We start from the raw sequence: 18,035 nt of genomic DNA, 5'->3' as shown, positions 1-18,035 counted from the left end.
CTACGCAAGGTTACATCACTGACAATAGTAGTGATTACATCATGACACTTACTAATTACATCAGCTATCAAAACCTAGTAACTGTATTATATATGACTGCTTTGTGGGTATTATCAAATGTCTCCCACTCATCATACATCAGTTTTCAATTTCTAGTACACCAGAGTTAGAATGCATTCTTTGTAGGGATAATATCACTAACAAGTTATGATGTTTAAACATCAGGAAGTACCCTGTACTCACACAGCCCCCTTACAAATGCCACCATCCACTAACTTATCACTAAAAATTGAAAGCATGCAGACTCCCTAACATACATATCTCTATCCTTCATACAATTTCACAGCAAGCAATGGGGGGCCATAATAAATAATTACAATGTACAAGTGAAAACAACCCATATGCTACAATAATAATAATAGTTATCTCTGGTATTACTCCTATATCATCATCAGTGGTGTTTATTTTTTAGTTGCTTCTTGCAAATACGCAATTAGATCTGATGGGAGGATTAAGGGATAAATTTTCTACAAAACACCTGTGATATCCTCTTACCAGCTCTCTCCTGCTTCTTTTTAAGACCAGCAAACACCATTTTCGTCCCAGGGATATACTTCTTTGGGTTCTCTAAGTAAATGAACAACGTGTCTGGACCCCACGTGATTCCTTGAAAGATAAAATTTAAAAATAAAAGCATGAGGCACTTGTTTACTTTGTACCATTACCTTTATCTTTGTTGGCAGAAGTGTAGGTAAATCCTGCCATCTGTCCAGTCTTGCGACCAATAAGGCCACTCAGATTGGGCCCAGTCTTATGCTTACCACCCTGAAAAACAAAACCTTATCAAGAACTTGTCGTATTGCATGCACATAACCACAAATCAGCAGTCTGGCTATGTAAGACTACTTACTGCTTCTGTTGTATGGCATTGAGCACAACGTTGTTTGAAGATCTTAGCTCCCTTAGCTGGATCACCTGCTGGAATTTCATCCCCCATCTATAGAATGAAAAGAATCAGTCTCATAAATTTATTACAAATTGTAGTTTCTATTTAACGAGCACTTAAATATTTAACCACAACACAAACTACCAAGGCGGTATTAGGCTTTGAAGTACACAGCAGATGAAAAACTATATATATATATGATACTCAACCAACTGTTTTTACGTATAATCCCAAAACTCGGGGTAAATCAGAAGTACAAAGGTCAGAGGTAGTCTCTACGATTCCTCGAGTACAAACACAACTCTACACTAGTGTAATACGTGTGTACATAAACCACATATCGACACTTATCACCCACATCAACACGTCACATTGAAACCGTCAATAACACCAAAGTTTCTCACCTTCACAGAAAATAAACTCTAAATTTACTGACACAAACAAAAGTATAGAAATTGTTATCGAAGTTCGGGTTGTAGGATTCACAAATTCTCTCCTTAACAAAACAATAAGAGGTCTACTGATGTTGTTGACGGATGGAGTCCGTTTTAAAGTTCAGCGTCACGCGTAACCAAGCTATCTAGATGACGCCCACTTTAGTGAACACCCACGTGACATACACGTGTAATAGCTAGCTGGCCTGTTGAAGACCAGCGCCATTGATGGATGGAGATGTATTAGAGATAATATGGGGCAAGAAAATCAAACAAGAAGTCTTCTCGCGTTGGGTGCAAGGTTGGTGTAGTTGGTGCGCTTTAATTAGACACTACAATTATTTTTGTTTTAGGGTTTCAGTTTAGCTGTGACGAGCCACTGGCGCTTGTTCAACAGAGCGGTGGCCCATGTGCGGTACTAGCACCCGTACAGGTTTGACTCTAAACTAAATCCCACAATTACTAATACCAGACTACATATACAGGCGTTTATGATCCAGAGACATTTGTTTGATTCAGGCACTGTGATTGAGTATGATTCTGATGCTTGGAGAACATGTCCACGTAAGTTTACTTGTAGGTGTTGTATTTGTGTGGCACACGCACATCATTTACATCTACTGTGAGCATATTAGGTAAGACCGACAGCTTCTTTATTAACATCATCCATTGTATCCATTTCTTTGGTACAACACAGTACCTATGATTTTGTGAGTCCACACTAACCTAATATCCTAAACATGTTCCAGCTGTTCTACTACAATATAGCAGTTGGTCTTTGGTCATTTTCCAACCAACTGAACTTCATTTTGGTTGAACACATTATAGTAAATTTTCAACAGAAACTTATACAAAACTGTTTCAGTCTTCCAAAAGTAGACCACAGTCAGACCCTTATTTCTAACACTGTGCTGAATCGTGTTTCTTACAATATTCTTACTTCTGTTACAGAGGATACAGTTTTTATGCTGTTGCTACAGTCTCTGTCAGATATACTGATACACTCAGCATCTTCCAACACAATATATGTGGCTGTGTTGAAGAAGGAGCAACTACTGACTGAACAATCTAACACAGCTCGCTCTAATCAACCTCCAAAAGCAGAAGTTATTACTATAGATGATGACGATGATACAGACTTATCGTCAAGTGTAATTAATCAGTCAACAAGTCAAGGACAAATGGATTTTTTTCCGTCAGCAGATGTCAGTGTTGTGTCAGAGACAAGTGGCCATGTTGAAACGTCCGGTGCTGCAAACACAGTTCCCAGTGGAAGTAGCCATGTGACACAAATCACTCTAGGAATGCTCTCCACTGCGTTACAAAATGTAAATCAGTCGTTAAGAATTGCTAGTGATAAACCAGTATCAGAAGTCACCAAGGAACCTAATTCTCAATCTGATAAGGATGCTATTGTGGGCTTGCCGGGTGAAAAGAAGCCACGGCTTGAGTCATGTGAAACAGTAACATTGCAACAAACTACTTTCCCCCAAGATATACATGATAAACTGCACTCTAATATTAAGTAAGGAGGATTTGTTTTGTTAGTGTTTGTACATATTGTTTACTGCAGGATTATTCAGTGTGGAGATCATAGTAGTATAATGGAAGTGTTGAAAAATAATTTTAGTGACTATCAAGGATCTTTTGGTGTTATCTTATTCCTTTACTCTGTTGTGCTTACTAAAGTGAGTTTTTCTAGAATTGTGCATGTGTGTGTGTCGGTATGTCTGTCATGTATACATGCGTGCATTGTGTGTGTGTGGGTGTGTGTGTGGTGTGTGTGTGTGTGTGTGTGTGTGTGTGTGTGTGTGTGTGTGTGTGTGTGTGTGTGTGTGTGTGTGTGTGTGTGTGTGTGTGTGTGTGTGTGTGGTGGTAGTATTCAGGTGACTTAGAACATTTTGATAATTCAATGCTTAGTTTTTTTTGTCTCAGTTTTTGCATTACCTTTACTTGCATTGTTCGAGTCTACCCAGCTGTTTTAGCCATGGAAAGTGAATGCCAAATGTTCAAAAACACTTGAGACATGGTAGTTCCTCCTGTGGGGGGTACTGATCCTTCCTGCACGAGGTTCGTACCATCTGAGTAATGCATAGACGGCCAAGTGTTTTACTAAGTACTCAGTAGACGCAACTGTATACTGATGAACACACATTTCATGCTGTAGGGAGTTGCTAACTTGTTGGAAGAAATGCAGGACACCACTGAACCACTGATTGATGAGAAATATGGACATGGAAGGTATGAAAGTCCCAGTGAGACCAGCAGCCGTTTTAAAAAAGACCACCTCATTATAGTGACCATGTAGTGATGTGCGATATATCGAAAAAATATTGATATCGCGATAATTTTGTCGATATCGATTTTCGATACTGCTTTGGCAGATTTTGATAATTATCGAAATATTGAAGAATATTTCGATAAATCTATAGCATTTAGTGTGTGATTGCACAACCACACTAGAAATGAAGGTTGGTTCTGTACTATCTAGCCACTTTAAAAGCTTTTCTACCAGTTTTCTAGGCTTATTAGTTCTATGCAATAGTTTGTGTGTAAATTGTATTTCAAGCATATTTATAAATATCGGTCGCCCACGCAATTACACCACCCACACAATTAATAATTATCGAAAAATCGAATCAAAATTTCGATATTTATCCCATTATCGTATCGAAATAAAAATCCTGATATCGCATACCACTATGACTATGTTTAGTAGGTCCTTACCTCAGATATAGTGTATGGATTCATTGGCCACCTTGTCAAGGGTAAAACTTTTGTTCAATAGGTTGCCCTATTAACGAGGGTTTACTGTGTATTATTAGAACCAGAACCCTCTGTCCCTATGGAATTTCAGAATTCATATTTCAAATATACTATTATCTATACAAAATCTTTTGGGTATCTAAGTCATGTTTCATCTACTTAATACATGTACAGTGTGTGATTTATTGGTAAAGATTGTTTGGTAAGTTTCCTAGTCTAAATTAGACACGTAGCACTTACTAGTTACTACAGTAATTCCAATTAACAATACAACAATTGTGTTTTTCTTTCTTTGTGTAAAACCTGATAATTAGATGTAAGAAGTAGTGTAGCTGTCTCCTTGTGCCAGGAATACTCTTGAGTTTTCGTTCAAGTTTGGCTGCTGCGTAGATGTGAATTACACCAAATTAAAAGATACCACCTTTCTGGCTATATTTGATTATCACAAGGCCAAGAAGTGCTTTATTTCATCAGGAATGTAAACCCATCAACTTTATTCAATACAATAAAATGTCACCCAGTGGATTGGCCATATCAAGTAGGTCCTAAACATAGCTTCAGTTGTGTTTTAAGACCTCAGCAATAGGACCACCTCATTATAGTAGCCATGTCGAGTAGGTCCCTAAAGTGTGCTTCATGACCTGATTAAGAAAACCACCTCATGTCAAGCAGGTTTAAGGTGTACTTTATGTATATGTGGATATCAGAGCATCTGGTTTTTGGAGGTGCTTACATCATCGCACCTTTTTTGATGTTCGTGTTTTTAATTCTTTTGCAGCTTCCAATCGGTCCACCACCTTGGCTGCCACTTTTCATAGGCATGAGACTGAGAATTATGAGGAGCGTATACGTGAAGTAGAGCATGGCAGCTTTATCCCATTAGTTTTTTCTTCCTCCGGTGGAATGGGGAAAGCAGTCACTACCACTTATAAGCATTTGGCTCAATTACTTAGTGAGAAGTGGAGTTCCCCATATTCAGTAGTGATGGGCTGGCTCCGTTGCAGTTTGGGGTTCTCCTTGCTTCACTCCTCCATCATGTGTATCCGTGGTTCTCGATCACACTCTAAGCGTGTTGGTGTGCCCCTAGCAATAGATCTTGCCGTTGCAGAGGGGCATCTACCAGTTCACTAACATTCCCTGGGCTTTTGTAGTTTCTTTTAGGTGTCTTTTCTGTAGATAAATTCTTTCTTTTTCCCTTTTTATGTTTTTCTTCTAGCTTGTTTTCCATAGAGACATGTGGGTGGAAGGGAGTGCCATTAGGGCCGGAGGATAAAAGTTTAAAAAAAAACTTTATGTATATGTTAAAGCATTGCCACGAGTGCTATATGAAAAATAAAGCACGAGGCGCACTGCCGAGATGCTAGTAAAGTACGATGCAAAGCCAAGTGCTTTATTAGCATCGAGGCCAAGCGCCAAGTGCTTTAATTTTCAAAAAGCATGGAGCAAGGCAATGCTTTAAATGCATAGTTCACCATAGTTTGGCATGGTAGATGACTTACAGCATGCTATAGGTTACCAATTCATGTAGTTAACAAACAACTCTAGTTACTTATCTTATGTGTATATCTTGCTGTATAGTCAGAGTTTGGTGAATCTGCTGTTAACTGGTAGAGCTGTCATAAATGTGTTTGACATGGACCAAGAAGTCACAGGTCTTAGTAAGTATCACTAGTGAAATAAAAATTGAAATTTAATGTTTTTTTGTTGGTGTAGAGTTAAAAGGAATATCTCAGCAGCCCGTGGTTGGGTTTCTCACCATCTTGGAAGCATTACGATACTGCAAAGTGAGTTTGCAGTGCTAAAAACACAATAAGACTAATGGAAAACAGTGGAACCTCTATAATTATTATAATGACACTTTGGGGCCGACTGTTGTTCTTTTTTAAAGAGTATCGGTAATGGTCTACAGAGACCTCAGAAACTATCCTTTATAAGGAGGTTAAATGTACAGTGTCCTTTGCATGGAGGATCCTTTAAGAGAGGTTCTACTGTAAATGGAAGGTATTATGGATGAAGGCAACAATGTATTCCTATTTATATATGTGACCCACTGAGCAAAAACTGACCACTTTTGCAAAATTCTATTGTGCATTAAAAGTGAAAAATTGTGAGCTACTGTACTTTAAAAATTATGCATGTTAAATCGCTTTGGTATACACTGAAACAAAGCTCAAATCATTAAAACCTATGCATCATCAGATTCGCCTGTTCATGGGAGTAAGAAAATCTTTGTTTTGTATTCACCATAGTACTATATAAGAAAATCTTTGTTTTGTGTTCACCATAGTACTATATAGTAGGGACCACAAAAGTGTAGGTGTGACCCACAAGAAAAATCACCCAAAAATCAGTTTCCGTGACGATGATGAGGAGGAAGTATTGGTTAGGTAAAACTAAGCCCAAACAAGCTTTAAGATTGACCCGAAACGCTTTCAACAAGTTGCTACGGATTTTTTTTTTAATTATTAAACGGAAATTTATACTGACTGAGTGACTGACTGACTAATATTAGCCTTCAGACAAGCATAACTTGATAACAGCAAACAGTTCTTGATTTGTATTGCTATGTAATGGGTTGAACATAGTTTACAAGAAGCGTAATGGATACTTCACTTTTCAGACGATATTTGATAGCTGGGGCACACGGCACCATTAACTTCTATGACACTGCAATGTGACTGTATCAGAGGCACCAGATGTACAAGTGTCATAACAAAATGCACTCCCCTATACTAATTACTATAAAGCAAAGTGGGCTGGGTATGTACTGCCCATTACACAACCCTACAGTAGGGTTGTGTAATGGGCAGCACATACCCTCAATTCTCGGTAGTGAGTCAATGGTTTCAGGTGTTATAATTCAAAAATAGCCTCACATATTGTAAACCTTATGCTTACCTTGTGCTGGAATGGGACAAAAAGGAGGACACGGGTAAGTACATTATTGCTGCTGTTGTTGATGGCACTCAAGTGACATCAAATAGCCCATAGCGAAAGTTATTGTATTTGTTTAAAGACATCAGTGGTTTTGCTAATGTAGATTTTCAAAATTTTGTAATACATATCCACGCATTGCTAAATGATCATTTTACCGATTCACTGTTTAGTAACTGTCAACTAGTCAAAACTTAGCAACTACTAGCCTAACCTATAAACCCAAACTCACAATTTAACATTCCGCATCACTCAATATAATGAGTCAAAGTGTATCGCATCTTTGAACTGGTTGGGCATCACAGCCATGAACAAACTGCATTCCCATGTAGTGCCCGGGCAATATGTCTAAGTGGTGCCTTTGAACGCCCATGCTAAAGTGGTATATGTTTGATTATATTACAAAGATACGTAGGTGAGGTGGCCAGGTTGATATTATTTGATAGGGAAGTACAAACTTTTGTTGTTTTTACTTTATGATGAAATGGTACATACATAATTTATCTACATATTTCAGGTAGGCTCATTCTTAAAGACACCACAGTATCCAGTCTGGGTGGTGGGCAGTGAGACTCACTTGACAGTGACGTTCTCCACAGTTAGTGTGTGCCATAGTGAACATCATGTATTGACACATTGCACTGCCAGGAAAGGAATCTGACTGCTGTGGAATCTGCTGAAGCAGTTGCTAAGAGGGCCTTCAGGAAGTTTGACAAGGAAGGTAGTTAAGTGTAACTCTAGAAGGAGAGAAGACCTTTCATCTCATCATTGTTGACATTGTTTCTTGCTAGGTGATGACTTCATAGCAACTGACAGTTTACTGGAATTAATGCAGTCACTAGACATGGAAACTGATCCAGACTAGTAAGACCTGTTTGAGATGTCACTCGACAGGTTTTAGTTTTGGTCTTTGTAGTATAAACTTTATCAAGAAGAAATTAGATCCTGATGATTTAGGAATCATTTTACTAAATAGCTTTCTGAATGAATTTTTTCCTCAGTCCGAGCCACATTTTCCACCAAAGGCATTCATTATTTATCATTACAATGGCCTCATGCAGTCATCAAATTCTGGAAAGGTGTGTTGCATGTTACTTAAGTTCCTTCACTCAGTAAATTAAACATTCCGTTGTAGGTCAAATTTGTTAAAGGAAATGCAGCAGTATTGGAAGGAGAAGACGTTGGCATGTCATCAGACGTAACGCTACTAAATTGCCTCCATACAAAGTGGCCAGGACTTGTTATCACGTGGGAGAACAGACTTGACCCTCCAATAAACTAATAAATTATTATGTAATTTTATTGTACAAAACACATAGTGATCAATCAACACTTAAACTATGCAGTAAACACACAAGTTAAGGGTTTCTAATTAATCACAAGAAGCCTGCATGTGTAGCTTTACAGTCTTCTACATGTGCTCAGCTATATAAGTACACATGGCTGGCAATAACTAGTTGTACTCCTGAACTGTTGCTAACCATTAGGTGTTTGTCTTTTTGCAGTCGTTCTTCAACATCACAAGTGAGTTACTTTCAGTTGAAATATATGTATTTAGTATGAATTAGCAAATGGCTACCAGAGGCTCTAGTTTACTGTAGAGATATCGATGATATTATGCAGAGATGTGGGTATATGTTCACAATAATCATACAGTAGAAAGGAGCCTTGAGTGTTTGCATTGTAAGCCAATTTTCAGTGATGCAGAAGTTTAGAAGGTTATATTTACAGTCGGGCTATATGTGAGTAAATTCCATCTAGCCAAATTTATACTTCTCAGCTAAGGAGTATGGTGGGGCTGGAATTTTGTTGGTATGGAATGTTATAAAAAGCAGTGATTTGACTTCTGAATCCATTTTTGTACACATTCCTAAAGTAGGTTGGTACAATAGCTACACAATGGCTTCCTCTATTGATTCTTTAAATAGCATCAGTGTTGAGAATCACAATAAGGGAGTATTGCTGTACGCTCTGCTTTTTAAAATTATTGCTGCTTTGATTTTCTACAGGAAGATGTCTTGTGAGGGTTACCTGCAGCGGTCATCCAACACACTGCACCAGTGGCACAAGCTGACCTACTACAAAATCATCCTCGGAAATGAGAGAACAGAATTTGTGAAGGTGAACTCAGATGGCAAAACCACAGTAAAGCACACATTTTCAAGGAACAATGCTGATATCCTGGTAGTTCCGGTTAGCAAGAACCCCAAAAGCAATAATTTTCTTGCGTTTCACATTTTGAATGCAAAAAACAGGAAGAGGATAGCCACATACCGAGCTAACAATATAGCTGACATGCGTAAGTTTATGGCAGCTCTGGGAGGAGCTACTTCATCATCAACTGACCTGCTGGCTGATGATCGAACACTGGGAGACATCATAGATTCACCATCAATGCCTAACCTTTATTACAGTTCTTACAATCCCAAAGAACAACTGCTTGCCAGGTACAAGTCTTTCGAAACAATTTCCTTGCAACCAGAAGAAGAAATAGTTGCAAACAGATTGATTCTTGAAAGACCACCAACCTATCATGAAGTTCTTTCTAAGCTACCACCAGAGTATTACCTCCCAGAAGGAATGACCCTCCCAGAACCAATCATCAGGTATGCAAGCAGTGAAGTACTAGACACAGAGGATTTCAACAGCTTTGACAAAGATGTTAGGAGACTATGGAATGACACCTACCTTCCACCACATGGCCCTCCAGTATTTACTCCAGTTAGCATCGGCTATGGCTTTGAAATTGGTTACAAGTCAGGTTATCAAGCTCTCTGGGACCCTGCTTCACAAAAGGTTTTCTACATTGATCATGTAGCAAAGACCAGCATGACAGAAATCAGGACACGGTCACCATTTCCTCAAGAAGAATCACCCAGTGGTGATTCCCTAACTGCTACTGATAGTAGTGGGAACCCTGAAGATTACAAGTTGAAATTGACCAGTATGAAAATAGTGGGTTGGGATGTTGATGGAGTATTTAAACCAAATGAATGCATAGAAGTTTTTAACATAAACATAAAGAATGCTGGAGAAGAGCCATTGCCATCTGGAATAACTTTATCCATTTCTTCCAATCCACTGGTGAGATTTGAAAATATCTCCCTTTCTTTGCCTGCTCTTGAAGCTGGAGGTACCTATGAAGTCCCAGAAAAGTTGTATGGACGTATTTTTGATCATCCCACACCAAATGAATCAGGTCCATTTAGCTCAGAAGCTGATTTTTCTCCAGTGATCTTCCTACCAAATGGTGCAAAGAAGAAGCTTTTTACAATGCAGCAGAAGATGCAGGTAGAATACCCAATAAAACTGGTGGAGCTTAAATCACCACCTACTTTGTTGCCAGGAGAACTTGGTGTCTTTGAGGTCACAATTAAAAATGTTTCCAACCGCATCTACGGCAGTGATGGTAAAGGTACTGTTGAGCTAAGTCTCCATCTTGATGCTCGCCTTTTGCCGGCCACTCCAGTCTGGGATACTGATGGTGTCCCATATTCTGTTGATTTCAATCATAACCAGAAAGATAGCTTTAGAGTAGAAGTGAAGGAGATTAAACCTAAAGAGACATTGACCATACATTTGGCAATAAAAATGGAGAAGGAAGCAGAAGTATTTGATCAATGCATATGGCAAGCATCCTTGTACTTTAGAAAGAAGTTGATTGAGTACAACTTCAATACTGTGCGTGTAGCACCTCTGAACAACACATTTGACCCCAATGCAGATGTTGTTATGGTAACGAAAGCAATGAAGGATCTAGAGTACATTTTCTGGCAGCATCTCTTCAACAAGAGTTTGAATCTGTCAGTTTGTACATGGAATCCAAAGGAAGGGAATCTCTTTAATACGATAAAGATGAGTACAGTGAACCAGTCAGCAAGCAAACTCCTCCTGTATCCATGCAGTGATGTGGACCAGCTACCAAACAAAGAACTGGTAGGATACTTGCAAGGGAAAAATGAGGACGATGCACTCCCCAACACTCACATTAATATTGCTGTAATGGTACCTCCTTCCTGCGAGCCCTCCACCAAACATGCCATCAAACAGAAGATCTTGGAACTGACTGAGCTAGAAGAACTTCCAACAGATGACAAGAAATCAAAGAGGAAGAGTAAATCATTGGTGATTACAAGTGTTCCAGACAGGTCACCCAGCCCAGCCTCTGTCACTGGAGAAATTCAGTATTCCACAAGTAGTGTCATTACTTATGTGATGCCTTTGTCTTCTGTTAGTAAATTCATCCTCATAGATGGGATGGACGCAACCAGCAATATTTCTACTCTTCCACTCTCTGACATTCCACTAGAGAGCCAATATGGCCAAGCGTTTTTAGCTCTGCTAGCTAGTCTACCTTTACAAAGGAAATTACAATCGTATGAAAACAACAATACACAAGGCAGCTTTGGGATGCCTAACAGTCTATCTATAGATGCCAGTGATCTAGTCATCCTTAGTATTGCTCATGATATTTGTAAAATTGCTGTAGAGTTGGCTGCAGAACCAAAAGTGCTTCAAGAAATCTTGCAAGACAAGAAGGAAGAGGGCTCTGCCAAGTTGTACCGGTTTAGCAAGGCAGTTAAACACCAGGCAGTGGAAAGTAGTGAAGTAGAAAAGAATCCAAAGAATCGTAAGATATTGGAACATATATCACACAGCTGTCAACATGCAAGCAAGCATTTCAGGGGAAAGAAGAAGGAGATTGAAAGGTTCAAAGTACCAACATTAAAGCAGATAATGAATCTATACAGTGCCCCATACCATAAGAAAACACTTCTCTAGTATCATGTGTAGTATATGAATATGTGTAGCTATGTGAATGCTCTGTAACATTCAATTACATATAAAAATAATAGTTTTATTTTTCAGCTTCAATACTCAATTGCAAGTTGTTCACACTTATAAGTAATTCCACCAGCAACACTAATAGTAAAGCCACGTACGCTATTGTTAATAATGTATGCAATTATACAATATTATGTAAGTAGTTATCAAAAGTACACTGAGTGAGATAGTCTGTTATGTCCCTTTTCTGAACTATAATGGGGCCAAATAACACATAACATTCACAGAACAGAACATCCCCTTGACACCTTTACTTTCACCACTAATCATATTGTTCATATATATTTGGCTGAAATGTATTCTCTTGAGAGAGAAAAAATTCGTTTTTCTATTTTAGATGTTTTCTCAGAACTCATGCAGCTCAATTTGTACATACTATAGCCACATGCAATCCTGCTTTTGTTGATGTAGAATACACTGAGGGGCGTGGTCAAAGGGATTTTTCTAGCAGGGACAGATCCAGGATTTTACATGAGGAGGAACTAAGAAGTGTTTAGTACAACTACACTGTATGCATGCGGCATGCTGATCATAAACTTGCTTTGCCTGAAATTTTTGTCTTCTGAAATTTCATGACAATGCCAACTGAACTTTATTGAATAAGTGTATTAATATAATATGTTTAGATATATATTGTGGATCACTTCACAAAATTATCACTTTATCAGTCACTGTCCCCACCCCATCGTATATTCAGAGGGTGCAGCAATATGGCTGTAAGATGCTCATAATTGTATTTGTTGATTAAAGAATGCAACCACGGTCAGCAGTACTAGTGTAGAAACTAACTGCTCTGAATTTAAATAATTACAAATTGTATAATTATATATTTTACTAGGGGAACGGCCCTAATAGAATCATTAATTTTTATTTTATGTAGAGAATTCTGGTCTAAATCAATTATACTCTAGAGCATGCGCTGTTGTCACAGTACTTTAGTTGTATGAACACCATATTATAAACTTCAAAAGGAATATACAAGTAGAAGGAAAATTTAGATACATGCTTGTATTGATCAAGTTTCTGGTAGCAAAGGGTCTGTGCCCCTAACTAGGCACTGTAGCCTTGCCACTTTAAAGCAGCTATTAATGTTTTATTAGCTGCACAAGGGACTCATGTAGCTAAAACTGAAAATACTCTTATATTAAGACACGGCAGTGACAAGTTTGGTAAAACCCATGAGTAACAAAACAAATCTATAAAGAGGTTACACAAACCAAGTGGGTAGTTGTTAACTGTCCTGTAATTTATATTAATCATAGCTATCAGCTGCAGCCAGTAGCTAGTTGCCGTGTATACTACAACTACACACTGTAGCAACTAGCGATGGATGGAGAATCAGATACTTCGCTGAAATTGCAGGGCTATAGCATATAATTAGGCCTGAGTCAAAATTTAGCCTAGAAATTTCCCAAACTTTTCACCTATTATGTTCTTCAGTGTTCCCATTATGCTTCTAGGTTAGCAACATTTCTTACAATTATCTTGAAACATGTGAGTGTTCTATTAGAGTCATTCACTACAAAGTTACTGGACTTTCGATCTATTTTCATATATGGTTCATAATATTTGATAATATGCTAGCATTATGCTGGCATAGCACTCCATGGCCAGTCTACTATGTTTTTTATTATGCTGGCATAGCTATTTGACGCAGGTCTATCTTAAGTAGCTAAAGTCTTTGAGCAGGCTGTAGGACCAGGTGTCCTACAGACCTTCAGCACTTGTGCTGTAAAGCATTGATAAATAAACTAATGTCCATTTGGTTCTACTTGGGATACTTAAAGATGATGAGTTACTCTCTAGAATTCCTATGGATATAATTACAAAGGAGAAAACATCCTGACCATCTGGTAGACTCCTGTAAGCGTTCGAGCGTAAATCGGATGGCTGCAGGTTCGAGGCCACCTATAGGTCCAGTCATGGATTTTTTCTCCTTTCTCCAACTTTTCAAACACATCTTAAGTAGCTAAAGTCTTTGAGCACTGCAGGCTGTAGGACCAGGTGTCCTACAGACCTTCAGCATGCACTTGTGCTGTAAAGCCTTAAGGCCACTCCAAATAAATTCTCTGTTTCCCGTCCACCGCCCGCATCTGGTTACTGCTAGCTCCATTATTCCGTATTCTTCCATTATTTCCCGGTTATTCTTGCATACTGATATGCTCAGTAAAAGCTATCTTGAAACAGCGTCAGCTCACGTGTCAGCAGTGCTATCAAGTCACCACAAACTTCACGTTTGTGTTATTTTTGCAACTTACAAAGGAAGGAACAAGCTTAAGCATGCTTTTATGCAGCTTTTTTGGCTGTGCCAGACAAATAATGGCTTGAAAAGCTAGCCAATCTTATAATGAAATAATGGAAATGGACCGCCCGCCCGCATGCAAATATGCTTGAGTCCAGGACGGGAAACAGAGAATTTATTTGGAGTGGCCTAATAAATAAATAAAATAAAACTATAATGTAGCTAGGTCTACGGTTGGCAGGGTTATTTTGTGAGTGAATATAAAAGCTACTAAACTGATGGCACTGCTGAAAAGCAATATTTCATTTTTAATGTGGTATAGACGGGTTGCCTTTTTAAGGCGTGGTCGTTTTACCGTAAATTTTCCACATACTTTCCGAGTTCGCTAAGTAAAAAATGTATTACAGCTATTGGAGAAAATGAACGTTTCGGTTAACTTTAGCAAGCAAGAGTTAGCCAGCCTTCAGAACAGAAAGTATGTTATAGAGAAAGGTTTGAGCTATAACATATCCAGCGTGTAAGGTGAAGGCTGAACGAGAAGATGATTTTCTCTCAATCTCGGGTTTTTGGAAAGCGATAAAACTCGCTGAAAACATTCTTTGTAAGACTTTGCTACTACTTAGAATGATAGACTGGATGATTTTAACTCATCTTGTACATTTGAAGAGCCAAAAACGTTTGTCAAACTATTTTAAAAAATGGGTTTTTGTTGACTTCTAATCATGCGTAAAACGGAAAGTCGCATTTTCTCGCGTTACACAAGGGACACGCCCTAAATAGGCAACCTGTCTATTGTCAGTCTTCCCTTAAAAAAAATAGGGGAGGGGCTTTCAAGCAGTACGAAAGAGTGAACTTCAGAAAGCTGCTTGTAGCTACTTTGAATGTTGCTGGCTGTACAGAAAGCTCTCGATACTGTGGGTTAGTATGCCTGCTTAGACAAGGCCTAAATTCTCAGTTGACCATGCAATATAATTGAACAAACTTTAAACTGTCTTTGGCAAGTGTATGGTCAATGTAAATGACCAGAATCTCTATTTTATGTAATATTTACCTACTAAAAGCCATGCACCTTTTGGTAGATTTTGGTGTTCCTTTAGAACTGCATCCTTTATTGCTGTATCTATTCCCCATGTCTCAGTGGTTTGACTCTGTAATCTGGGAAGCACCCCAATGCAGGCCCTCAAGCCTTTTCCCTATCTTTGACAAATCAGATAAGGCCACTCCAAATAAATTCTCTGTTTCCCGCCCTGGACTCAGGCATATTTTCATGCGGGCGGGCGGTCCATTTCCATTATTTCATTATAAGCTTTTCAAGCCATTATTTGCCTGGCACAGCCAAAAAGGCTGCATAAAAGCATGCTTAAGCTTGTTCCTTCCTTTGTAAGTTGCAAAAATAACGGCTCAAACGTAAAGTTCGTGCTGACTTGATAGCACTGCTAACACTGTTTCAAGATAGCTTTAACTGAGCCTATCAGTATGCAAGAATAACCAGAAAATAATGGGAGAATACGGAATAATGGAATATTTAGAGCTGGCAGTAACCATATGCGGGCGGTGGACGGGAAACAGAGAATTTATTTGGAGTGGCCTAATAAAGAATCAAATATTTGATTTCCATATGTAGATACACTGACAGTAACTATCAGTGGCGTAGCTACGGTAAAAATGCTCAACAACAGGCTGAGCAGGCCTGCCCTTAGTTTTGGCACTCTGGATTTTCTACTCAAACGTTGCTAGACAGCATTGCTGTATCCCAGTAGCTGAAAAGTGGTCCAGCACCATCAATTATCATAGGCTCCAGCCGGCCTGCTTAGTACGTACTACAGCCATAGATTCTTTTGCGTGGCTTGAATTTGTAAAAGATCGAGATACTCTAATAAAGCAGCCATCGTAATATACTCCAATAGAGCATTCAATACAGATTATAGCCACTGTTCTCATTACACTGCTTGATCATTTACATTTATGTCAATTATCTTTACATTATTTTTCAAAAGTTCCAATGAGTCAACTGCATGGCATTACATTGAGCTAATTGATCATGCATTAGCTGTTACAATCAAAAAATAGCTCACTCCACATTCCATTTCAAAGTAAAATTTTCCCTGAGGGGGAGCATTCTCCCAGACTCCCTAGCTTGACATACTTAGCACATGCAGTTGAACATCACATGAAAGAGATAATTATCTCTGACTTAAGCATCACATCAGATCAATAAAAAGTAGTATGCATGACTATGACCCCCATTGCAGTCCATGGATGGCCTGACTACTCAAAATATCTCTGGAGTAAATCGTGTTGCGTGTACGTAATTAAACTAGTCATAATTGAAGCATGGTATACTGTAGCATTAACTATGCTGGAGCATTACTTATGACATGTAGAAAAATGTTCAGAGTCTTCTGAAACAGTTTCCTCCATCCAACTAGATAGTCAACCTGCAAATTCTGTACCACCCATACTTGAAAAGTATTTGTGAATCAGTTGAGTCAGAAGCAGACCCTCAATTTGGTCAACGTATAAACTTTGCCTCGGGAAAAATTTTTCCTGGCTACGCCACTGACTATTATATTTGAATTGAAATCTTAGCTGGGGATGCAGAAATACTGGAGACCGTATGGTAACTACATACTATGACAACACATCACAAAATCATTTTTCCCTAGCAAAAAAATGAACAAAACATGTTTCTAAAGTTGTACAAATCAGTTGTTCTATATATAGAATGTTAGTGCCATTATAAATGTTGCACATATGAAAATGGTATGTATCCAGCCTGATCCCCTCACTTCACTTTCAACCATCCATCGTCTATGGGGTGCCGTTTGTACCAAAATTGTACAAAAATGCCTTATTTATAAACTATAAGCATACTTTATAAATCAATGCACTACTTTATAAATCATGAACATATACTTTATAAATCATATGCATGATTTATAAACCATATACCTGATTTATAAACCATATACCTGATTTATAAACCATATACCTGATTTATAAATCATTGACATACTTTATAAACTATAACATTGATTTATATAAATTATACATGTGATTTGTAAACTATAACACTTATTTGTAAAGTATAAACACTGATTTATAAATTATAATATTAATTTATATATCAATGTACTACTTTATAAATCATGTGTATAGTTTATAAATCATGTGTATAGTTTATAAATCATACACATGATTTATAAATCAATAACATACTTTATGAACCATACATGCATAATTTATAAATCATCATTATGATTTATAAATTGCATATGTCAGATTAATAAATCATAAGTATATTTTACAAACCATCATCACGAGTGACTTAGTTTGGTTATTGTTGTATTTTATAAATCATTGTCCTACTTTATAAATTTAACACATACTTTACAAATCACATGTACAATTTACTATTGTAAACTAATACTATGATATATAAATCAATAGTGTAATTTAGTAGCCATACAGGTGTATGTTGTTGTTTAGTATCGATAGTTAGAATTCATATCAATATTGCTTAGATGTGTATCAAATGTAAGGCATTTGTGGCATGTGATCCAGCACAGGATTCAGCATACTTAGTAGCTACAAGCTTTGGAAGCTGTTGTGAGCACTTGCACTAATGAGAGTAACCCAGCAAAGTGGAGTATATTACCATTACCAATGCCCCTGCCAGTGGTTCCACCAACTATGCCACTGTTGTCACCAATTATGCCACTGTTGTCACTGACCAGCTTGAGCCCAAATCCTACACCATGTAAGAGTAGCCAGCAAGAGTGGCATAATTAGTGGAATTACTGGCAGGGGAGTTACCCACGACGATGACAGGGGCATTGGTAATGGTGATACTCCACTTTGCCGGGTT

General features: G+C 38.1%; 3 protein-coding genes across 3 annotated transcripts; 2 read left to right on the top strand and 1 right to left on the bottom strand.

Moving 5' to 3' along the window:
• Positions 1 to 338: 338 nt before the first annotated feature.
• Positions 339 to 1,550, bottom strand: LOC136267345 (cytochrome c-like). Its single transcript, XM_066062450.1, has 5 exons — positions 1,351 to 1,550; positions 911 to 997; positions 726 to 825; positions 556 to 666; positions 339 to 499 (listed from the first exon to the last, which is right to left on the bottom strand). The coding sequence occupies exons 2-5, from the start codon at positions 995 to 997 to the stop codon at positions 462 to 464; spliced, it is 336 nt and encodes a 111-aa protein (XP_065918522.1). The 5' UTR covers positions 1,351 to 1,550; the 3' UTR covers positions 339 to 461.
• Positions 1,518 to 8,418, top strand: LOC136267344 (ubiquitin carboxyl-terminal hydrolase MINDY-3-like). The gene is made up of 13 exons (XM_066062449.1): positions 1,518 to 1,681; positions 1,734 to 1,813; positions 1,866 to 1,944; positions 2,332 to 2,905; positions 2,954 to 3,068; positions 3,548 to 3,621; positions 5,725 to 5,804; positions 5,860 to 5,930; positions 7,598 to 7,678; positions 7,729 to 7,801; positions 7,872 to 7,944; positions 7,997 to 8,159; positions 8,216 to 8,418. Exons 1-13 carry the CDS (start codon positions 1,609 to 1,611, stop codon positions 8,360 to 8,362), a joined length of 1,683 nt encoding a protein of 560 aa, XP_065918521.1. The 5' UTR covers positions 1,518 to 1,608; the 3' UTR covers positions 8,363 to 8,418.
• Positions 8,419 to 8,510: 92 nt separating this feature from the next.
• Positions 8,511 to 11,955, top strand: LOC136267343 (uncharacterized). Its single transcript, XM_066062448.1, has 2 exons — positions 8,511 to 8,604; positions 9,090 to 11,955. Exon 2 carries the CDS (start codon positions 9,094 to 9,096, stop codon positions 11,860 to 11,862), a length of 2,769 nt encoding a protein of 922 aa, XP_065918520.1. The 5' UTR covers positions 8,511 to 8,604; positions 9,090 to 9,093; the 3' UTR covers positions 11,863 to 11,955.
• The last annotated feature ends 6,080 nt before the right edge of the window (positions 11,956 to 18,035 follow it).

Source organism: Dysidea avara, chromosome 9 (genome assembly GCF_963678975.1).
Source record: "Dysidea avara chromosome 9, odDysAvar1.4, whole genome shotgun sequence".
Taxonomy (NCBI): domain Eukaryota; kingdom Metazoa; phylum Porifera; class Demospongiae; order Dictyoceratida; family Dysideidae; genus Dysidea; species Dysidea avara.
Note: the sequence above shows the minus strand (reverse complement) of the source record. Positions and strands in the feature narration are given on the sequence as shown.

Bases quoted from the DNA above. Each gene is read 5' to 3' on its own strand.
- LOC136267345 (XM_066062450.1), bottom strand. From the start codon at position 997: ATGGGGGATGAAATTCCAGCAGGTGATCCAGCTAAGGGAGCTAAGATC. The intron at 826-910 runs GTAAGTAGTCTT...TTTGTTTTTCAG, and splicing joins AATGCCATACAACAGAAGCA to GGTGGTAAGCATAAGACTGG. The intron at 500-555 runs GTAAGAGGATAT...TCCTCCCATCAG, and splicing joins AAAGAAGCAGGAGAGAGCTG to ATCTAATTGCGTATTTGCAA.
- LOC136267344 (XM_066062449.1), top strand. From the start codon at position 1,609: ATGGATGGAGATGTATTAGAGATAATATGGGGCAAGAAAATCAAACAA. The intron at 2,906-2,953 runs GTAAGGAGGATT...TGTTTACTGCAG, and splicing joins AAACTGCACTCTAATATTAA to GATTATTCAGTGTGGAGATC. The intron at 5,805-5,859 runs GTAAGTATCACT...TTGTTGGTGTAG, and splicing joins CCAAGAAGTCACAGGTCTTA to AGTTAAAAGGAATATCTCAG.
- LOC136267343 (XM_066062448.1), top strand. From the start codon at position 9,094: ATGTCTTGTGAGGGTTACCTGCAGCGGTCATCCAACACACTGCACCAG.